General features: G+C 38.7%; 1 protein-coding gene across 4 annotated transcripts in view; it reads left to right on the top strand.

Annotated features, from left to right (window-relative positions):
- Positions 1 to 24,337, top strand: part of F8 (coagulation factor VIII) — a 197,312-nt gene that overhangs the window by 149,174 nt on the left and 23,801 nt on the right. For all 4 annotated transcript variants that reach the window (XM_063703009.1, XM_004065157.2, XM_063703011.1 and 1 more), the window contains 3 exons: positions 20,609 to 20,753; positions 21,968 to 22,116; positions 23,276 to 23,452. In XM_063703009.1, the coding sequence (XP_063559079.1) occupies positions 20,609 to 20,753; positions 21,968 to 22,116; positions 23,276 to 23,452 (471 nt within the window). The remainder of the gene's footprint in view (positions 1 to 20,608; positions 20,754 to 21,967; positions 22,117 to 23,275; positions 23,453 to 24,337) is intronic.

Raw genomic sequence — 24,337 nt, 5'->3', positions numbered from 1 at the left:
GGCTAATGATGTTGCTGTGGTTTGAGTGCGTCCCCCAAATTGTGTGTCTGGGAAACTTAATCCCCAAATTCACGTGTTGATTGGAGGCGCAGCCTTCGAGACGGTAATTAGGATTAGATAAGGTCATCGGGGTGAGACCCCCAGGATGCGACTGGTGGCTTTATAAGAATAGGAAGAGAGGCCTGAAACGACATACACCCTCTTGCCCTCTCGCCATGTGATACCCTCTGCCATCCCCAGATGCCGGGGCACTTCCCAGTCCCCAGAACGGTAAGAAATAAATTTCTTTTCTTTATAAATTGTTCAGTGTCGGGTATTCAATTATGGCAACAGAAAACAGACTAAGACATCTTTTCATGTGCTTCTTGGCCCTCTGTACCTCTGTTTTGGAGGAATGTCTATTCAAGCCCTTTGCCCATTTTTTAATTCGGTTGATTGTATTTTGGCTGTGGGCTTCTAAAACTTATTCATATATTCTGGAAAATAGACTCTTATCAGATATGTGATTTGCAAATGTTTCTCCCATTCACTTTCTGGATAGAGCCCTTTGTTGCCCAAAAGATTTACATTTGGATGTAGTCCAACTTGCCAAATGAAAAGATGTCTGTGGCTTTGCCTTTGGTGTCATACTGAAGGAGCTGTTGCCTAATCCAAGGTCGTGCAAAGTTACATCTCTGTTTTCTTCTTAGAGTTTTATAGTTTCAGCCCTTACATTTAGATCTGTGATCCATTTTGAATTAATTCTTTACGTGATGTGAGGTAGGGGTCCAGGGGCATTCTTTTGCATGTGGCTATCCAGTTGTCCCAGCGCAGTTTGTTGAGGGGATTATTCTTCCCCTCCACCCACTGAGGGGTGCTGGAACTCTTACTGAAAATAAACTTTACATAAATATATGGGTTTATTCCTGACTCTGAGTTCTGTAACATTGACCTACTATATCTATCACGATGGCAGTACCACCCTTTTCGGATTACTGCGGTTTTGTAGTACGTTTTGAAATTGGGAAGTGTGAGTCCTTCAACTTTTTTCTTTTCTGAGATTGTTTTGGCTATCTGAGCCCCTTACATTTTCTTATGAATTTTAGGATCAGCTTGTCAGTTTTTACAAAGAAGGCAGGTTGGATCCTGACAGGCATCACAATGAATCTGTATATTGCCTTGGAGATTATGGGCATCTTAACAATATTAAGTGTTCCAATCCGTTAACACAAAATGCCTTTCGATTTATTTAGGTCTTCTTTAATTTATTTTAGCAACGTCTTGTAATTTTCAGAGTATACATCTTGTACACCTTTTGTTAAATTTATTCCTCGACATTTTATTGTTTCGATGCTACTGTAAAATGAATCATTTCCTTAATCTTATTTTCATGTTATTCATTGCTAGGGTGTAGAAATACAACTGACTGTTGCAGATTGATCTTGGATACTGCAACTTTGCTGAGCCGAATATGCTTTGCTGAGCATACTCAGACAGGGTTGGCATATTAGTCCGTTCCTACACTGCTATAAAGAACTGCCTGAGAATGGGTAATTCATAAAGAAAAGAGGTTTAATTGCCTCATGGTTCTGCAGGCTGTACAAGGCTTCTGCTTCTGGGCAGGCCTCAGGAAACGTGCAATCATGGCGGAAGGCGAAGGGGAAGCAAGCACCTTCTTCACATGTTGGAGCAGGAGGAAGAGAGAGAGAACGCGCGCAAAGGGGGAAGCGCTGCACATTTCCAAACAATCATCAGATCTTGTGAGCACTCTATAAGAAGAATAGCAAGGGGGAAGTCCGCCCCCATGATTCAATCACCTCCCACTAGGCCCTTCCTTCAACAGGTGGGGATTACAATTCGACATGAGATTTGGGTGGGGACACAGAGCCAAACCGTCTCAGTTTTTTTTTTTTTTTCTTTTGTTGGACTCTTTAGTGTCCTCTATATAAGAAGATGCCATCTATGCATCTATGAATAGAGATGGTTTTACTTGTTCCTTTCCAATCTGGATGCCTTTTATTTCTTTTTCTTGACTAATTGCCCTGACTAGAACTTTGAGTACGATGTTGAGTTACAAGTGGCATTCCTGATCTTAGGGGGAAATCAACCAGTCTTTCACCATTAAGTATGATATTATCTCTGGGTTTTTCATGGATGCCCTCTATCAGGTTGAAGAAGTTTCTTTCTGTTCCTGGTTTGTTGAATTTATTTTCATGAAAGGGTACTGCGTTTTGTCAAATGATCCTTTTTGTACATGATTAAGATGACCATGAGCCCCCTCCCCCCCTGCTCCGCCATGCATTCTGTTAATATGGTGTATTATATAAACTGATTTTCACATGTTGAACCAACCTTACATTTGTGGGATAAATCCTATTTGGTCATAGTGTATAAAGAGTGGTCAATAAACGTTTCTTTGAAAGAATAGGAGTGGATCTGGCAAGCTTCTTGGAGGACAATGTGTGTGTTAAAGAATCTGTAGCATGATGAGAAGCCAAGGCACCGGTGGGAGGAGGGGAGTTGTAACCAATTCATTAAGGCTGGAGAGCACGATGCCAGTGGAGCAGTAGTGGCTGATGTGGCTGGGAAAGAGGTAGGCAGGAGCCAAGACATGGAGGTTCTATTATGCCATGCTCAGGTTTTAGAATACCCTGTAGGCTACACTGAACCCACTGTGGTCTTTCAGCTTGGGAGTGACATGGTCTGATTTGCCTCTAGAAAGATCACCCTGGAAGCTGTGTGGAGAATAGAACAGAGAGGATGGTATGTGGAGAATAGAACAGAGAGGACTGAGATTAGAATTAGAAAGCTGCTGTATTATACCAGTCAAGAAATGACAGATATCTCAACTAAGACAATGGCATTGGTAGATAAGACTAGGGGACAGACTTCATAAAAAGTTTAGGTAGTAAAATGGCACATAGTAGACACTCACTACATATCACTCATACTGGCGAACCTAGCTGGAGATATGATAATTCATTTGCTCATTCTTCAAAAAATATTGAAGGGTGGTGCCAGGTATACTGTGTTAAGCATTGAGACAACACCAGTGAGAAATATTCTGTTGTATAAATAGGCCACATTTTGTTTATCTACTCATCAGTTGATGAACAGTTCATTAAGTGATTTCCATGGCAGGGGAGGTAAATGTTGTCCTCTATCCTCTTAGATTCTCCAGCTAGGACTTAAATAAGATAGATTAACAAAAGAAAAGCATACAAAATTTTATTTGGTATTTTTTACATGTACATGGAAGCCCTCATAAGAAATATGAAGACTCAAGTGATCAATTACAGCTGAATACTTACATACTAGGGTGGAAAAAGTATGGTACATTGTGAAAACATAACAAGACAATGGGGTTTGGGCTAGGAGAGTTAATTGTGGAAAAGTCACTAAGAAGGTAAGAGTTGTGTAACAAGGTTTTTTGGTGCAGCTTTCCCTCAAGCCTGGACTCTCCATCTCTGGCAATAAGAATGTGTTTCTTCTTCCTGGTATACAGAAAATACCTTTCACATCAGAGTTTCATCTCTTCCTTTCATGAAAAAAAAAGGAAGGTCAGTGTGCCCTTCTTGCATCTGCTACTTTCAAGTGCCTTTAAACACAAAATAATCAATATGCCAAAGTGGCATATTTTGAGGTGGCATTTGATCCCCTACATTACTGATTGGATAGTGTGAATAGTGCTGCCATGAACGCTCCTGTACAAGTGTTTGTTTGAACAGATGTTTTAAATTACAGACGCTCCTCAACTTGGGATGGTATTACATCCTGATAAACCCATTGTTAGTTAAAACCATTATTAGTGTAAATTCATTTAATACAGCTATATTAGTCCATTCTCACACTGCTATAAAGAACTACCTGAGACTTGGTAATTTATGAAGAAAAGAGGTTTAATGGACTCACAGTTCTGCAGGCTTAACAGGAAGCATGACTGCGGGGCCTCAGGAAACTTACAGTCACAGCAGCAGGTAAAGGGGAAGCAAGCACGCCTTACCATGGTGGAGCAGGAGAGACAGAGAGTGAAGGAGGGAAATGTCATACACTTTTAAACCATCAGATCTCATGAGAACTTACTCACTGTCTCAAGAACAGCAAGGGGAAATCCACCCCCATGATCCAATCACCTCCCACCAGGCCTCTCCTCTGACACACGGGGATTACAATTCGATGTGAGATTTGGGTGGGGATACAGAGCCAAACCATATCAGCGGCTAACCTACCAATCATCATAATTTAGCCTGGCCTACCTTAAACATGCTCAGAACACTTACAATTAGGCTACAGTTGGGCAAAATCATATAACATAAAGCCAAATTTATAATGAAGTGTTGACTATCTCACGTAATTTATTCAATATTGCACTGAAAGGCAGAATGGTTGTATGTGTACTTTAAGTACTTTTATGCATATAGATTCTACTGAATGCATGTTGCTTTCATACCATCATAAAGTCAAAATATTGTAAGTCCAACCATTATAAGCTGGGAACCATCCGTATTTGAGGTACATACCCATGAATATATTTATGGGTTTATTTCTTGCTTCTTAATTCTATTCCATTTATATATATGTCTGTCCTTATGCCAGTACCACAAAGCGTTGATAACTGTAGCTTTATACGAAGTTTTGAATTTGGGAAATGTGAGTTATCCAGCTTTGTTATTTTTTAGGATTATTTTGGCTATTTGAGGTCTTGCACAATTACACGTGAATTTTAAGATTGGCTTTTCCATTTCTGCCAAAAAAAAATGGCCATTGGGATTTTGATGCAGATTGTATTAAATCTGTAGATCACTTTGGGTAGTACTATCATCTTAATAATATTGTCTTCCAATTCATGAACACAGGATATATTTTTACTTCTTTATGCTGTCTCTAATATCTTTCAGCAATGTTTTGTAGTTTTCAGTGTACAAGTCTTGTACCTCCTTAGCTGAATTTATTCCTAAGTATTTTATTCTTTTTGATGCTATTTTAAATAGAATTATTTTTTATTTTGTTAATTTCATCTCAGATTGTTCATTGCTAGTGTGTAGAAATACAACTGATTTTTGCGCATTGATCTTATATCTTGCAACTTTGCTGAATTCGTTTATTAGCTCTATAGTGTTTTGTGGATTCTTCAGGGTTTTCCATACATAAGCTCATGTTCATCTGAGAATAAGATAGCTTTACTTATTCCTTTTCAATTTGGATGCCTTTTATTTCTTTTTTTCCTAATTGCTCTGGCTAAGACTTCCAATACAATTTTGAATAGAAGCAGTAAAAGCAGGCATTCTTGTCTCGTTTCTAATGTTAGGGAAATATCTTTCAGTCTTCTACCATTGAGTGTGATGTTAGTTTTGGGTATTTTATGAATGCTCTTTATCATGTTGTGGATTTTCTCTTCCATTTCTAGTTTGCTTAGTGGTTTTTTTTTTTTTTTTTTTTTTTTTGGTCATGAAAAGGTGCTCAGCTTTATCAAGTGATTTTTCTGCATCAACCAGAATGAACTTGCAGGGGTTTTTTTCCCTATATTTTATTAATGTGGAGTTGACTGGGGGATTGATTGTCTTATGTTGAACCAGTCTTGCATTATTGGGATAATTTCCACTTGAGCATGGGCTATAACCTTTATAACATGCTGCTGGATTTGGTTTGCTAATATTTTGTTGAAGATTTTTGCACCTAGATGCATAAGGGAATATTATACTCACATATTCAATTACATGCAATTTGTAATTTTCTTTTCTTGTGATATATTTGTCTGGCTTTGATATCAAGATATGGTGGCCTCATAGTATGAGTTGTAAAGTTTACTCTCCTTTTCTATCTCTTGGAAGAGTTTAAGAAGGATTAATGTTAATCCTTCCTTAAACATTTAGTAGAATTTACCAGTGAGGCCTTCTAGCACAATGCCTGGCACATAATATATGGAATCTAGGATTTGTGTAGTCAGTCATTAACTATTTGTTGAATTAATAAATTGTCTCCCCAAGCAGGTTTCTAATCAAGGCACAAAGATTGAGTAACGAATGAAGGCAAAGCCAATGTATATAGGGTATTAGTTTTCTAATGCTGGGGTGGCAAATTACCACAAACTTAATATGGCTTAAAACAACACAAGTTTATTATCTTACAGTTCGATAGGGCAGAAGACTGACCCAAGTCTCACTGGGCTAAAATCAAGGTGTCATCAGGGCTGCATTTCTTTCTGGAAGCTCTAGAAAAGGATCCTTTTTCGGTCGCCTGTAGTCCCAGCTACTCGGGAGGCTGAGGCAGGAGAATGGCGTGAACCCGGGAGGCGGAGTTTGCAGTGAGCGGAGATCGCACCACTGCACTCCAGCCTGGGCGAGAGTGAGACTCCGTCTCAAAAAAAAAGAAAAAGAAAAGGATCCTTTTTCCTTTCTTTTCCAGCTTCTAGAGGCCACACACATTCATTAACTCATGGCTTCCTTCCTCCATCTTCGAAGCCAGTAACATTGCACCTTTGTGACTATTCTTAAGTAGTCACGTCTCCCTTTGACTCTCCTCTTCTGCCTCTCTCTCTCACTTTCAAGGCCTCTTGTGATTACATTGGGCCGACCTGGATAATCCAGGATATTCTCCCTATTTTGACATCAGCTAATTGGCAAACTTAATTCCATCTGCAACCTTAAGTCCCTCTTGCCATGCAACATAACACAGTCAGATGTTCTGGGGATTAAAATGTGGACATCACTGGGAGATCATATTCTTCCTAGCACATACGGTTTAGTCACAAGTTAATGATCAACATTTATTAGCTATATAATACTCTTAAGTTCAACATAAACTTTTTGGATGCTGATAAAACGGAATGGCATTTTACATTGATATATACTTCATTTCAAAACTTCTACTTCTCAATGATTATTCTGTAGCAACAAATTTCTTTTAAATCAGAAATTTGGAAACATAACGAGACCTATCTCAAATCAAAGATGACTATCCCCTTTTGGAGTCAGACTACACATTCATTATTTTAGTCAAAATGAGACATAAAATTCAGGCCCCCAAGAGCTGCCAGTACCCACTTACGCAGGAGGTAGCTAGACGAAACGGGTAGCTTTCTACAAATGATTTTGCACCATCCCACCCCAGAGAGGTGGGTTGGAGTGTTTACTTATTACCTGGGATTTAATTATACTAGCTCTTGCAAAAGCCAAGTCTAAAGGCCATAAATAGAAGGTCAAATTTTCTCCTATATAGAAAGGAGAGCAGCAGAGAAAACAAAATCCTTGGTAAATCTTTAAATAAAGTTATATGGTTTGAATATGTTATTCATTCTATTTTAACCCCCCAATACAGATATATTTATAAAAAAGTATATTGTGATTTCTGGTATAACTTGTTTAGGAACAAAGCCACAAATTTATTAATATTTTCTATTCCATGGGAAGAAAAAAATGCTACATGGCAGAATAATTTTTAAAAATTTCCAGCCGGGCACGGCGGCTTATGCCTGTAATCCCAGCACTTTGGGAGGCCGAGGTGGGCGGATCACAAGGTCAGGAGATCGAGACCATCCTGGCTAACACGGTGAAACACCGTCTCTACTAAAAAAATACAAAAAAATTAGCTGGGCGTGGTGGTGGGCGCCTGTAGTCCCAGCTACTCGGGAGGCTGAGGCAGGAGAACGGCGTGAACCCGGGAGGCGGAGCTTGCAGTGAGCCGAGATCGCGACACTGCACTCCAGCCTGGGCGACAGAGCGAGACTCCGTCTCAAAAAAAAAAAAAAATTCCCATGATACTAAACTGATGTGTGATCATATAATAGACTTACACTGATTCCTATTTTAGTGTATTCAAGCAGATAAAAAATCCCAGATGTTCTATGAGTGATATCATTTTCAGTATTTCTTATGCTGTATGCCATGGTTTAAGTCTAGGCCTTTCGAATTGGCATTACTACCATATTTCTCAAACTGTATTCCCTTTCTCTTGAATATGTTATGTAATTTTGTCCAGAACCCAGACATGTCAAGGTGTGAAATCCCACGTTTTGGATACTAACATGTGTCTCATTAATTCATACAGTGGGATCATTCATTAATGCCCACATTATAGACTCTCTCTCTCTACACACACACACACACACACACACACACACTACATTCTTAGAAGATCATTCTGAGACCAGGGTGGAGGATAGGCTGTGCATTCCCAGTACTCTTTCACAGCTGACTCTGTCCTCTGCCAGTGTTTTCAAACTTTAGTGCTTATGAAACAGCTAAGGGTCTTATTAAAATTTAGATTCTGATTCAGTAGAACTGACATGGTGCCCAGGGAACTGCATCTCTTTTAAAAAATCTTTATTTAGGTATAATTGACAAAAGTTGCATATATTTAAGAGGTACGACTTGATGTTTTGATATATTTTGTTTTTCATATATGATGTTTGATACATTGTGAAATGGTCATCTCAAGCAAGCTAATTAAGATATATCTATCTCTTTGCCTAGCTACCTTTTTTGTGGTGAGAACATTTATGACCTACTCTTTTAGCAAATTTCAAGTATACAATATTGTTTACTATAGTTAATATATCGTACATTAGATCTCCAGAACTAATTTATCTTGCATAATTGAAATTTTGTACCCTTTGATCAACATCTCCCTGTTTCCCCCACACCACAGTCCCTAGCACCTAACATTCTACTGTCTGCTTTTATGAGTTTGACCATCTTAGATTCCACATATGAGGTCATGAAGTATTTTTCTTTCTGTGTCTGGCTTATTACACTTAGCATAATATTTTCCAGGTTCATCCATGTTATCACAAGTGGGAGGATTTTCTTCTATTTTAAGGCCAAATAATATTTTATAATTGTGGGAATATTCCATCAGATATATATATATCAGATTGTCTTTATCCCTCCATCCATCAATGGACACACTTAGGTTGTTTCCATATCTTGACTATTGTGAATACTGTTACAGTGAACATGGGAGTGCAGATATTCAACATACTGATTTTGTATCCTTTGGATATATAACAGAAGTGAGATTGCCAGATCACATGGTATTCATTTTTAGTTTTTTTGAGGAACCTCTATGCTGTTTTTCATAATGGCTGTACCAATTTATTTTTGCAGCAACAGTGTACAAAGGTTTCCTTTTCTCCACATTACCACCAACATTTGTCATCTTTTGTCTTTTTGATAATAGCTATTTGCTATGGTTTGAGTGTTTTCCCCAAAAAACATGTGTTGGAAACTTAATTCCCAATGCGACAGTGTTGGGAGGTAGGGCCGAATGGGAGGTGTTTAGGTTATGAGGACTCCACCCTCATGAATGGATTAATGCCGATTACAAAAGCACCCAAGGCTGTGAATTTGAATTGCTCTCTCTTGCCCTCTTTTTGCCTTTCTGCCATGTTATGATATAGAAAGAAGGCCTTTGCCAGATGCTGGCCTCTTGATCTTGGACTGCCCAGCCTCCAGAACTGTGAGCCAAATACATTTCTGTTCACTACAAATTACTCATTCTGTGGTATTCTGTCATAGCAGCATAATAAATTAGAGTCCATAATAAGTTATAGTCCATAACAGACTAAGACACTATTCTAATAGATGTGAGGGAATATCTCATTGTGTTTTGATTTGCATTTCCCTGTGGGTTAGTGATGCTGAGCATCATTTATCTGTTGGCCTTTTATATTTCTTCTTTTGAAAAATTCTATTTGGGTTCTTTGCCCATTTTTAATTGGGTTGTTTCTTACTAATGAGTTGTTTGAGTTTCTTACCCATTATCAGATATACAGTTTGCAAATATTTTCATCCATTCCATAGGTTGTCTTTTCACTCTGTTGATTATTTCTTTTGCTGTGCAGAAAGTTTTTAGTTTGATGCAATCCCAGTTTCTATTTTTGTTTTTGTTGCCTGTGCTTTTGGTGTCATATAAAAAAATTATTGCCCAAATCAATATCAGGTAGCTTTTTTCCTGTTTTCTTCTAGGAGTTTTATAGTTTCAGGTCTTATATACAAGTGTTTAATCAATTTTGAGTTGAATTTTATGTATAGTGTGAGAAAAGGGCCCAATTTCTTTCTTCTGCATGTGGATATTCAGTTTTCCCAATATCATTTATTGAAGAGACTCTCTTTTCCCCGTTGTGTGTTCTTGGCACCCTTGTCAAAAATCTGTTGACTGTAAATGTGTGAACTTATTTCTGGGCTTTTCTATTCTGTTCCCTTGGTTGATGTGTCTATTTTTATGCCAGTACCATACTATTTTGATTACTGGAGACTTGTAGTATATTTTGAAATCAGGAAGTATGATGCCTCTAGCTTTGTTCCTCTTGCTTAAGATTGCTTTGCCAGGCTGCATGTGGTGGCCCACGCCTGTAATCCCAGCACTTTGGGAGGCTGAGGCGGGTGTATCACTTGAGGTCAGAAGTTTAAGAGCAGCCTGGCCAACATGGTGAAACCCCGTCTCTACTGAAAAAATACAAAAATTAGCCAGGTGTGGTAGCAGGCCCCTGTGATCCCAGCTAATCTGGAGGCTGAGGCAGGAGAATCACTTAAACCTGGGAGGCAGAGGTTGTAGTGAGCCAAGATAGCACCACTGCACTCCAGCCTGGGCAACAGAGCAAGACTCTGTCTCAAAAAAAAAAAAAAGATTGCTTTGCCTCCTTGGGGTCTTTTGTGATTTCATATTAATTTAAAATTTTTTTTTTTTTCTGTGAAGAACACCATTGAGATTTTGATAGGGATCACATCAAATCTATAGATTACTTTGGGTAGTGTGGACATTTTAACAATACTAATTCTTCAAATCTAGGAATATGGAATATCTTTTATTTATCTGTGTCTTCTTTAATTTCCTTAATAAATGTTTTCTATATTTTCATTGTACAAGTCTTTCATTTCTTTGGTTAAGTCTATTCCTAAGTATTTTATTCTTTTGTTGCTATTGTAAATAAGATTATTTTCTAATTTCCTTTGGGATATTTTATAGTGTATAGAAACACCACTGATTTCTGTATGTTGATTTTGTATCCTGCAACTTTACAGAATTCATGTATTAGTTCTAACAATTTTTTCTTGAGTCTTTAGAGTTTTCTACATGTATGATCATGTCATCTGCAAAAAGAGATAATTTTACTATTCTCTTCTATTTGGATGCTTTTTATTTTATTTATTTTTTAAATTATATTTTAAGTTCTGGGTTACATGTGCAGAACGTGCAGTTTTGTTACATAGGTATACACATGCCCTGGTGGTTTGCTGCACCCATCAACTCGTCACCTACATTAGGTATTTCTCCTAATGTTATCCCTCCCCTAGCCCCCCACCCCCCAACAGGCCCCAGCGTGTGCTGTTCCACTCCCTGTTTCCATGTGTTCTCATTGTTCAGCTCCCACTTATGAGTGAGAACATGCAGTGTTTGGTTTTCTGATCTTGTGATAATTTTTGAGAATGATGGTTTCCAGCTTCATCCATGTCCCTGCAAAGGACAGGAACTCATCCTTTTTTATGGCTGTATAGTATTCCATGGTGTATATGTGCTACATTTTCTTAATCCAGTCTATCATTGATGGGCATTTGGGTTGGTTCCAAGTCTTCGCTATTGTGAATAGTGCCACAGTAAACATACATGTGCATGTGTCTTTATCGTAGAATGATTTATAATCCTTTGGGTATATGCCCAGTAGTGGGATTTGCTGGGTCAAATGGTATTTCTAGTTCTAGATCCTTGAGGAATCGCCATACTGTCTTCCACAATGGTTGAATTAATTTACACTCCCATCAACAGTGTAAAAGCGTTCCTAATTTTCCACAACCTCTCCAGCATCTGTTGTTTCCTGACTTTTTAATGATCACCATTCTAACTGGCGTGAGTTGGTATCTCATTGTGGTTTTGATTTGCATTTCTTTAATGACCAGTGATGATCAGCATTTTTTCAAATGTCTGTTGGCTGCATAAATGTCTTCTTTTGAGAAGTGTCTGTTCATATCCTTTGCCCATTTTTTGATGGGGTTGTTTGTTTTTTTCTTGTAAATTTGTTTAAGTTCTTTGTAGATTCTGGATATTAGCCCTTTCTCAGATGGATAGATTGCAAAAATTTTCTCCCATCCTGTAGGTTGCCTGCTCACCCTGATGATAGTTTCTTTTGCTGTGCAGAAGCTCTTTAGTTTAATTAGATCTCCTTTGTCAATTTTGGCTTTTGTTGCCATTGCTTTTGGTGTTTTAGACATGAAGTCTTTGCCCATGCCTATCTCCTGAATGGTATTGCCCAGGTTTTCTTCTAGGATTTTTATGGTCCTAGGTCTTACGTTTAAGTCTTTGATCCATCTTGAGTTGATTTTTGTAAAAGGTGTAAGGAAGGGATCCAGTTTCAGTTTTCTGCATATGGCTAGCCAGTTTTCCCAACACCATTTATTAAATAGGGAATCTTTTCCCCATTGCTTGTTTGTGTCAGGTTTGTCAAAGATCATATGGTTGTAACTGTGTGGTGTTATTTCTGAGGCCTCCATTCTGTTCCATTGGTCTGCATATCTGTTTGGCCCCAGTACCATGCTGTTTTGGTTACTGTAGCCTTGTAGTATAGTTTCAAGTCAGGTAGCATGATGCCTCCAGCTTTGTCCTTCTTGTCCAGGATTGTCTTGGCTATGAGGGCTCTTTGTTGGTTCCATATGAAGTTTAAAGTAGTGTTTTCCAATTCTGTGAAGAAAGTCAGTGGTAGCTTGATGAGGATGGCATTGAATCTATAAATTACTTTGGGCAGTATGGCCATTTTCATGATATTGATTCTTCCTATCCATGAGCATGGAATGTTTTTCCATTTGTTTGTGTCCTCTCTTATTTCCTTGATCAGTGGTTTATAGTTTTCCTTGAAGAGGTCCTTCACATCTCTTATAAGTTGTATTCGTAGGTATTTTATTTTCTTAGTAGCAATTGTGAATGGGAGTTCACTCATGATTTGGCTCTCTGTTTGTCTGTTATTGGTGTATAGGAATGCTTGTGATTTTTGCACATTGATTTTGTACCCTGAGACTTTACTGAAGTTGCTTATCTGCTTAAGGAGGTTTTGGGCTGAGACAATGGGGTTTTCTAAATATACAATCATGTCATCTGCAAAGAGAGACAATTTGACTTCCTCTTTTTCTATTTGAATACCCTTTATTGCTTTCTCTTGCCTGATTGCCCTGGCCAGAACTTCCAATACTATGTTGAATAGGACTGGTGAGAGAGGGCATCCCTGTCTTGTGCCAGTTTTCAAAGGGAATGCTTCCAGTTTTTGCCCATTCAGTATGATATTGGCTGTGGGTTTGTCATAAATAGCTTTTATTATTTTGAGATATGTTCCACCGATACGTAGTTTATTGAGAGTTTTTAGCATGAAGGGGTGTTGAATTTTATCGAAGGCCTTTTCTGCATCTATTGAGATAATCATGTGGTTTTTGTCATTGGTTCTGTTTATATGATGGATTATGTTTATTGATTTGCATATGTTGAACCAGCCTTGCATCCCAGGGATGAAGCCAACTTGATTGTGGTAGATAAGCTTTTTGATGTGCTGCTGGATTTGGTTTGCCAGTATTTTACTGAGGATTTTTGTATCGATGTTCATCAGGGATATTGGCCTGAAATTTTCTTTTTTTGTTGTGTCTCTGTCAGGTTTTGGTATCAGGATAATGCTGGCTTCATAAAATGAGTTAGGGAGGATTCCCTCTTTTTCTATTGTTTGGAATAGTTTCAGAAGGAATGGTACCAGCTCCTCTTTGTGCCTCTGGTAGAATTTGTCTGTGAATCCATCTGGTCCTGTACTTTTTTTGGTTGGTAGGCTATTAATTACTGCCTCAATTTCAGAACTTGTTATAGGTCTATTCAGGGATTCAACTTCTTCCTGGCTTAGACTTGGGAGGGTGTATGTGTCCAGGAATTTATCTATTTCTTCTAGATTTTCTAGTTTATCTGCATAGACGTGTTTATATATTCTCTGATGGTAGTTTGTATTTCTGTGGGATCAGTGGTGATATCCCCAATATCATTTTTTATTGCATCTATTTGATTCTTCTCTCTTTTCCTCTTTATTAGTGTGGCTAGCAGTCTATCTATTTTGTTGATTTTTTCAAAAAAACCAGCTCCTGGATTCAATGATTTTTTGAAGGTTTTTTTGTGTCTCTATCTCCTTCAGTTCTGCTCTGATCTTAGTTATTTCATGTCTTCTGCTAGCTTTTGAATTTGTTTGCTGTTGCTTCTCTAATTCTTTAATTTTGATGTTAGGGTGTCAATTTTCAATTTTTCTTGCTTTCTCTTGTGGGCATTTAGTGCTATAAATTTCCCTCTAAACACTGCTTTAAGTGTGTCCCAGAAATTCTGGTACGCTGTGTCTTCATTCTCATTGGTTTCAAAGAACATCTTTATATCTGCCTTCATTTCATTATTTACCCAGTAGTCATTCAGGAGCAGGTTGTTCAGTTTCCATGTATTTTTGCGGTTTTGAGTGTGTTTCTTAATCCTGAGTTCTAATGTGATTGCACTGTGGTCTGAGAGACTGTTTGTTATGATTTCCATTCTTTTGTATTTGCTGAGGAGTGTTTTACTTCGAATTATGTAATCAATTTTAGAATAAGTGTAATGTGGTGCTGAGAAGAATGTATAATCTGTTGATTTGGGGTGGAGAGTTCTGTAGATCTCTATTAGGTTTGCTTGGTCCAGAGCTGAGTTCAAGTCCTGAATATCCTTGTTAATTTTCTGTCTCATTAATCTAATATTGACAGTGGGGTGTTAAAGTATCCCACTATTATTGTGTGGGAATCTACGTCTCTTTGTATGTCTCTAAGAACTTGCTTTATGAATCTGGGTGCTCCTGTATTGGGTGCATATATATTTAGGATAGTTAGCTCTTCTTGCTGCATTTTTCCCTTTACCATTATGAGATGCTCTTCTTTGTCTCTTTTGGTCTTTGTTGGTTTAAAGTCTGTTTTATCAGAGATTAGGATTGCAACTCCTGCTTTTTTTTTTTTTTTTTTGCTTTCCATTTGCTTGGTAAATATTCCTCCATCCCTTTATTTTGAGCCTATGTGTGTCTTTGCAAGTGAGATGAGTCTCCTGAATACAGCATACTGATGGGTCTTGACTCTTTATCCAATTTGCCAGTCTGTGTCTTTTAATTGGGGTATTTAGCCCATTTACATTTAAGGTTAATATTGTTATGTGTGAATTTGATCCTGTCATTATGATGCTAGCTGGTTGTTTTGCCCATTAGTTAATGCAGTTTCTTCATAGTGTCAATGTTCTTTACAATTTGGTATGTTTTTGCAGTGGCTAGTACCAGTTGTTCCTTTCCATGTTTAGTGCTTCTTTCAGGAGCTCTTGTAAGGCAGGTCTGATGGTGACAAAATCCCTCAGCATTTGGTTATCTGTAAAGAATTTCATTTCTCCTTCACTTATGAAGCTTTAAGAGGTTTAATTGACTCACAGTTCTGCATGGCTGTCCCATAAGTCCCATGTTCTTTCCTCAGGAAACCTACAGTCATAGCAGAAAGGGAAATAGGCACATCTTACATGGCAGCAGGCAAGAGAGAGTGTGTGAAGGAGGAACTATCAAACACTTATAAAACCATCAGCTCTCGTAAGAACTCACTATCAGGAGAACAGCATGGGGGAAACCATCCCCATGATCCAATCACCTCCCACTAGGTCCCTCCCTTGACATGTGGGGATTATGGGGATTACGATTCAAGGTGAGATTTGAGTGGGAACATAGAGCCAAACCATATCAGTATCTAAAAGGAAAAACCTTCAGTTTTTCCACATTTGGTTATGATATCAGCTGTGAGCTTTTCCTATATGGTCTTTATTGTGTTAAGTTCCTTCTGTATCTATCTTGCTGAAAGTTTTTATTATGAATGGATATCTAGTTTTGTCAAATTCTTTTTCTGTATTGATTGAAATAATCATGTGTTTTTCATCTTTCATTCTGATAATGTGGTATATCACGTTGATTGATTTGCCCATGTTGAACCATCCTTGCATCCTAGGGATAAATACCACTTGTTCATGATGAATGATCCTTTTAATGTGCTGTTGAATTTGGTTGGCTGGTGTTTTGTTGAGGATTTTTGTATCCATGTTCATCAGGGATATTGGCCTGTAGTTTTCTTTCTTTTCTTTTCGTTTTCTTTTTTTTCTTTTCCTTTTTTTTTTTTTTTTTTGAGACAGAGTCTTGCTCTGTCACCCAGGCTGGAGTGCAGTGGTGGTATGATCTTGGCTCACTACAACCTCCACCTCCTGGATTCAAGCAATTCTCCTGCCTCAGCCTCCTGCGTAGCTGGGACTACTGGAACATGCCATCACACCCAGCTAATTTTTGTATTTTTTTAGTAGAGATGAGTTTTCACCTTGTTGGCCAGGCTGGTCTCGAATTCCTGACCTCAAGTGATTTGCCTGCTTCAGCCTCCCAAAGTGTTGGGATTACAGGCTTGAGCCACCACACCTGGCCTGGCCTGTAGTTTTCTTTTCTAGTTGTTTTTGCCTGGATATGGTATCAGGGTGATGTTGGCTAATAAATTGTGTTTTGAAGTGTTCTCTCTTGTATTTTTTGGAAGAGTTTAAGAAATACTGGTATTAATACTTTGTTGAATGTTTGATAGAATTCATCCATGAAGCCATTGGTCCTGGGCTTTTCTTTGTTGGAAGGTTTTTGATTACTAGATTTAATATCCCTATTTGTTGTTAGTCTGTTAAGGCTTTCTATTTCTTTGTTATTCAGTTTTGGTATGTTATATGTTTCTAGGAATTTATCCATTTCCTCTAGGTTAACCAATTTGTTGACACTTGTAATAGTCCCTTATGGTTCTGTCTGTTTCTGTGACATCAGTTGTAATGTCTCCTCTTTCATTTATATTTTATTTATATGAGTCTTCTCTCTTTTTTTCATAGTCTAGATAAGGACTTGTCAATTTTGTTTATTTTTTCAAAAAAATCAACTCTTAGTTTTGTCAATTATTTCCAATTGTTTTTTTATTCTCTTTTTTATTTATTTCTGCTCTAGCATTTATTATCTCCTTTGTTCTGCTACCTTTGGGCTTAGTTTTTTTTTCTTCTTTTTGTAGTTCCTGGAGGTGATAAGTTGGGTTGTTTATTTCATATGTTTCTTCTTTTTAAATATAGGCATTTATTGCTATAAATTTCCCTATTAGTATGCTTTTACTGCATCCTTTAAGTTTTGGTATATTATCAAGATTTCGGTTTTTTCTGTGACCCAATGGTCGTACAAGAATGTGTTGTTTAGTTTCCACATATTTGTGAATTTTCGTGTTTTCTTATTGTTATTGATTTGTAGTTTCAATCCATTGTGGTCAGGAAATATACTTGGTATGATATTAATCTTCTTAAATTTATTATGACTTGTTTTGTGACCTGAAAGGTGATCTGTCCTGAAGAATGTTTTGTGTGTGCTTGATAATTCTACTGTTGGGTGGAAAGTTCTGTATATACATTTTAGGTCCATTGGGTCTATTTTATTCTTCAGTTCTGTTTTGTCCTTATTGATTTTCTGTTGGGATGATCTATTCATTATAGAGAGTGGAGTATTGAAGTCAATTATATTATATTGTTATCTATTTCTCCTTCCATGTCTGTCAATGTTTGCTTTATATATTTAGGTACTTTCGTGTTGGGTACATATATATTTATAATTATTACATCTTCCTGTTCAAGTGACCCTTTTATTATATAATGACCTTCTATGTCTCATGTCACAGTTTTTTACTTAAAGACTATTTTTTCTCATACAAGTATAGCCACCCCTGCTCTCTTTTGGTTACAGTTTGCATGGCATAACTTTCTCCACCCCTTCACTTTCAGCCTATGTATGTCCTTAAATCAAAAGTGAGTCTGTTATCAACAACATGTAGTTGAGTCCTGTTTATTTTTGTTTCTTACTTCCCATCTCTGAATTGTTGGCTTTTTAAAAAGCCCATTCAGTTACTCTGTGTCTTTTGATTGGGGAGTTTAGTCAATTTACACTTAAAGTAATTATTGATAGGTTAGGACTTTCTGTTGCCATTCTGTTAATAGTTTTCTGTTTTGTAGTTTTCTTGTTCCTTTCTTCTTTTTCTTTCTTTGTGGTTTGATGATTTTTGCTTGGATGTGTTTTGATTATTTTCTCTTTATCTTCTGTATATCTACTGTGGGGGGCGGTCGGGGGGGGTTACCACAGGGATCAAATTGAACACTTTATAATTATGGCAGTCTGTTTTAAGCTGATGACACCTTCAATCACGTACAGAAACTCTATACTTTACTCATTCCCCCCACCACAACTTTATGTAATCGACGTCATATTTTACTTCCTTCTATATTGTGTTTCCATTGACAAATTTCTGTCACTATAGTTACTATTACTATTTTTGTCTTTTAATTTATAAATTAATATTAATAGTGATTTATAACAATCATTATAGTGTTACAATATTCTATGTTTCTCTTTATATTTACCTTTAGCAGTGAAAGGATTCATATGCTTTTGTGTTACTGTTTTTTTTTATTTCAACTTGAAGAACTATTAGCACTTCTTATAAGGCAGGTCTCATAGTGACAAACCCCCTCAGTTTTTGTTGGAGAAAGGCTTTATCTTTGTGTTCATTCTTAAAGGACAGTTTTTCCAGATAAAGTATTGTTGATTGGATTTTTTTCTCTCAGTACTTTGAATATATCATCCCACTCTTTCCTGACCTGCAAGGTTTCTGCTGAGATATCCACTCATAGTCTTATGGAGCTCCCCTATAGGTGACAATTCACTTTCTTCTTACTACCCCAAAATTCTCTTTTGTCTTTGTTGAAAATTTAATTATAATGCATCTCACTGTAGACTTCTGTGGGCTTAATGTATTTGGTTATCTTTGGGCTTAATGAATCCAGATGGCACTTTCCCTCCCTAGATTTGGGGAGTTCTCACCTATTATTTCTTTAAATAAGTTTCCTTTCTCTCTCTCTTCTCCTTTTAAGATTTCTATAATGCATCTATCATTTTGCTTGATGATGTCCCATAAGTCCTCTGTTCTTCCTTCACTCTTTCTCATTGTTCTTTTTATTCCACTAACTAGATAATTTCAAATGACTTGTCTTCAAGTTTACAAATTCTTTCTTCTGAATGATTGAGTCTGCTATTAAAGATCGCTATTAAATTTTTTAGTTCAGTCATTCTTCAGCTATATTCAGCAATATTCTTTAGCTACAGGATTTTTATTTGGTTCTTTTTTAAGGTTTTTATTTCTTTATTAAACTTCTAATGTTGTTCATGTATTGTTTTCCTCATTTTGTTAGTCGTCTTCCTGTATCCTCTTGTAGCTCATTGAGCTTCTTTAAATGATTATTTTGAATTCTTTGTCAAAAATTTCATGAATCTCCATTTCTTCAGGGTTGGTTACTGGAGCTTTATTAGTTCCCTTTGGTGATGTCATATTTGCCTGATTCTTCATGATCCACATAGCCTTGCATTGGTATCTGTGCATTGGAGTGAGCTGACACCTCTTCTGGTCTGAAGTTGGGTACTCAGACAATGGGCCCATTACCAGGGCTTTGGATAGGTGTAGCTCTCACTGGGTCCTTGAGTGGGCAGGACTGCCTGCAGACCATGATGCAGTGGGCCTGGAGCTGGGTCAAAGGGCTGCTTCAGGGTCCCCACTTGGGCCCACAGTCAGTGGGCCTGTTATGGGGGCACAGGTAAGTGTGGATTCAGGCAGGACTGTCTCCAGAACATGGTACAGCAAGACTGGAGTTGGCTCACAGGGTTACTTCTGAGTCCACAGTCAGGTCTAGTTGGTGGGCCTGCTTCCAGAGGTGGACTGGCATGACTCCCACCTGTTTCCTAAGTAGGCAAAACTTCCCCAAGACCATGGTAGTGTGGTACTGAAGCTGCTTTAGGTACAGGGCTGCTTCAGAGTCCACAGTTGGGAGCCCTGTTACTGGGGTTGCCAATGGGAGTTGCTCCTCCCAGATTCCTGGGCAGATAGGGATAGTGGTAGGACCACATACAAACAACACTGGAGCTAAGTCCCCAGGGTGGTGGGCTGCTTCTGGGTCCACAACCAGAACTACAGTTGACAGGCCTACCACTAGAATGTGGGCCTGCCTTATTAAAGTATTCATCTTTGTTCTTGAGCTCTACCAGGGTTTCTCAACCTCCTACCTGAATCCCAAGGCTCCCACAAAGACACTTTTGTCCATAGATCATTGTCAAATTATTGTTCCTGTGGGGGAACAAGAGCTAGGGACCTCCTATCCCATCAACTCACTGATACCATTCTCCTGATGCTGCATTTTGAATTGCCCTCAGGTGATGCTGCTACTCCTGGTCTGTGGACCATGCTGGAGTAGCAGAGCCCAAATGGCTTCCTCAACTTTTATGAGCCTTTTACAGGAACTCAAAGTAGAAAATAACTTCACTTTCCCCAGACCTAATAATTTCTCTTGTTCCCACTTCTTCTTGGTGCTTTCCTCGTTTGTGTCTACCATCATAACATCCATCTAACCATAGTTGTCTTATGTAGATGTTGGATGCTGTTGAGAAACGCACAAAGCAAATTAGAAGGAAGATATGATTGACAGAAATTGCTTTTTACTCTGTATTCACTTTCCATGTATTTGTGCTAATCTCTCCATACAGGTCTTCTTTGGCAATGTGGATTCATCTGGGATAAAACACAATATTTTTAACCCTCCAATTATTGCTCGATACATCCGTTTGCACCCAACTCATTATAGCATTCGCAGCACTCTTCGCATGGAGTTGATGGGCTGTGATTTAAATAGTAAGTGCCAAGTCATCCCATATCCTTCTTCCCTCAACCATGGGTAGGGTGACTAACTGTTCTAGTTATCCTGAGACTGGGGGAGGGGTTCCCAGTATCAGGACACAAAATTGTCAGTGCTAAAACCAGCATAGTCCTGGGCAAACCCAGAAATACCATTCAACCCAGCAACCCCATCACTGGGTATATAATCAAAGGAATATAAATCATTCTGTCATAAAGACACATGCATGCATATATTCATTTCAGCACTATTCACAATAGCAAAGGCATGGAATCAACCTAAATGCCCATCAACAACAGATTGGATAAAGAAAATGTGGTACATACATACCATGGAATACTATGCAGCCATAAAAAAGAATGAGATCATGTCCTTTTCAGCAACATAGATGCAGCTAGAGGCCATTATCATAAATGAACTAATGCAGGAACAGAAAACCAAATATCATGTGTTCTCATAAGTGGGAGCTAAACATTAAATGCACATGGACACAATGATGGACACTCAGGAGGGGAGAGGTTGGGAGGGGGGTGTGGGTTAGAAGGTTATGTATTGTGTACTGCACTCACTACCTGAGTGAGGGGATCATTCATACACCAAGCCTCAGTGACATGCAATTTACCCATGCAACAAACCTACCCATGTACCCCTAGAATCTAAAATAAAAATAGAAGAAGAAAAGAAACAAAGAAAATTAAAGAGTCACACAAAGTGGGAAGAGCTGGCCGGAAAACAGATAGCAATAACAGAATTGGCCGGGCGTGGTGGCTCACACCTGTAATCCCAGCACTTTGTGAGGCCAAGGCGGGCGGATCACGAGGTCAGGAGATCAAGACCATCCTGGCTAACATGGTGAAACCCCAACTCTACTAAAAATACAAAAAAATTAGCTGGGTGTGGTGGTGGGCGCCTGTAGTCCCAGCTACTCGGGAGGCTGAGGCAAGAGAATCGCTTGAACTTGGGAGGCAGAGGTTGCAGTGAGCTGAGATCATGCCACTACACTCCAGCCTGGGTGACAAAGTGAGACTCCATCTCAAAAAAACAAAAAAACAAAACAAAACAAAAAACCAATAACAGAATCTGTGCAAAAGTTAACACCTGAGAAATGATATTATGATGACAGTAGCCCTAGAATATCAGTGGAAGCTGCTCAGTATAACTGAGGCTGAAGCATGTCCTTGTGATAACCTTCTTTTTTCTTTTCTTTGAGGTTGCAGCATGCCATTGGGAATGGAGAGTAAAGCAATATCAGATGCACAGATTACTGCTTCATCCTACTTTACCAATATGTTTGCCACCTGGTCTCCTTCAAAAGCTCGACTTCACCTCCAAGGGAGGAGTAATGCCTGGAGACCTCAGGTAAGAGGCAACAGATTTACTGTTTAACTGACTCAGAGCAGTGGTTGGGGAAAAAATCGGGGAAGGCCTTGACTGTTTCTTCTGAGGTATTTCTGTCAACTGTTAGTTCTAAAAAGTGTGTCAAGGAAGTTTGGTTATGGGCAGACAACCACACAGGCATTTGGGGGAAATGATCTCTAATTGAACCTCCTGGAAAAAGAATCTCTATATCTAGTACTGAGCTAATATCTGTCAAAGAATTGTAGAAGCTAAAGTCCATTTTACAGATAAATATCAACAATTAGCTTTCTTTCCAGGTTTCTCATTACATCAATGAAAAGTAAACATTTACTGCACATCTTAGTATCCCTAGGATGAGCCTAGGGATACAAAGGTGAATTGTGAAAAATTTTGGCCCTGAAGTTGCTTAGAGTTGAATAAGAGAGACTGACTAGCCAATAGAAAGTGGAGGCTGGGTGCGGTGGCTCATGCCTGTAATCCCAGCACTTTGGGAGGCTGAGGCAGGCCAATCACAAGGTCAGGAGTTCTAGATCACTCTTTTGCTGAGGCAGGATAATTGCATGAACCCGGGAGGTGGAGGTTGCAGTGAGCTGAGATCATGCTATTGCACTCCAGCCCAGACGACAGTGCCTGACTCTGTCTGAAAGAGGCAGAGAGAGAGAGAGAGAGAGAGAGAAAGAAAGGAAAGAAGGAAGAAAGAAAAAGAAAGGAAGGAAGGAAGGAAGAAAGGAAGGAAGGAAGGAAGGAAGGAAGGAGGGAAGGAAGGAAGGAAGCCGGGCAGAGTGGCTCACGCCTGTAATCCTAGCACTTTGGGAGGCCTAGGTGGCAGATCACCTGAAGTCAGGAGTTCAAGACCAGCCTGGCCAACCTAGTGAAACCTCATCTCTACTAAAAATATAAAATTATCTGGACATGGTGGTGGGCACCTGTAACCACAGCTACTCAGGAAGCTGAGGAAGGAGAATCGGTTGAACTCGGGAGGCAGAGGTTCAGTGAGCTGAGATCATGCCATTGCACTACAGCCTGGGTGACAGAGCAAGACTCCGTCTCAAAAAAGAAAGTAGAGTGAGAAGTGCTGTGGTATGGTTAAGAGGGATTTGGGAATTTCTGGGAGTAAATGGTGACCAAGAGGCTACTAGTCCAACTCTATTGCCCTCAGGTGAATAATCCAAAAGAGTGGCTGCAAGTGGACTTCCAGAAGACAATGAAAGTCACAGGAATAACTACTCAGGGAGTAAAATCTCTGCTTACCAGCATGTATGTGAAGGAGTTCCTCATCTCCAGCAGTCAAGATGGCCATCACTGGACTCTCTTTTTTCAGAATGGCAAAGTAAAGGTATGCTGGTCTCCTTGGAAAGAAAGAAAGAAAAAACATACCACCTCTCCTAGAGCTTAACATAACATAAAAAGGTTGATATATGACCAAATTTTCAGAGCAAAATCTATTAAGTACCTATGGTAGCAAGACATTGTAAAAGGCATTCTGAGAGAACACAGTGACTTTAAGAAAAAGGTAAAATACTGAGAAAAGGGCAGAGTAGATCCAAGAGTTAATTCTCCTCATCAGCACCTTGATTCCCAAGCCTTTTTGACCTTTAAGTTTAATGGTCCAGGAAGTCTTCATTCTTAATCTGGGTTTGCTGGATAATTCAACAAATTGTCCTGATTAAAAGACATGACATAAAGTCTTATCACCCCATGAGTAATGGGGGAAGGAATAGTTCCTCTCTTTGGTATTTTTTATATTCTTTTTTCACCAAGAATTAACCATGATGTGGTCCTTACCAATCTCTCTAATACAGTCTCTTGCCACTTGGCTCTTTAAGCTCCATCCATACTAAGAAATTCTCAGTTCACTAAATACAGCCATTATATCTCATACCAGGCTTTTAAATAGATACTATTTCTTCTACCTGGAACATTTTTCTAGCTACCCTCTACTGCCACTTTCACCTGACTCATTCGTTAAGTCTCAGATAAACATCATGTCCAAGAAGAATTCCCTTATCCATCAAGGCTGGATGAAAGACTTCACCAAACTGGCAGTTTGGTGAACTGAAGTCTAGACATTGGATATTCTAGAAGAAATTCCCATTTAAAAAAGGTTATATCTCTGATTAGTGCCACAACATGATGAACTTTCAAAATATGCTAAGTGAAGGCCGGGCGCAGTGGCTCACACCTGTAATCCCAGCACTTTGGGAGGCTGAGGCAGGCAGAT

The sequence above is a fragment of the Gorilla gorilla genome, chromosome X, assembly GCF_029281585.2.
Source record: "Gorilla gorilla gorilla isolate KB3781 chromosome X, NHGRI_mGorGor1-v2.1_pri, whole genome shotgun sequence".
Lineage (NCBI taxonomy): Eukaryota > Metazoa > Chordata > Mammalia > Primates > Hominidae > Gorilla > Gorilla gorilla.
The sequence above is the reverse complement of the archived record's forward strand: the minus strand, read 5'-3'. Positions and strand labels throughout refer to the sequence as shown.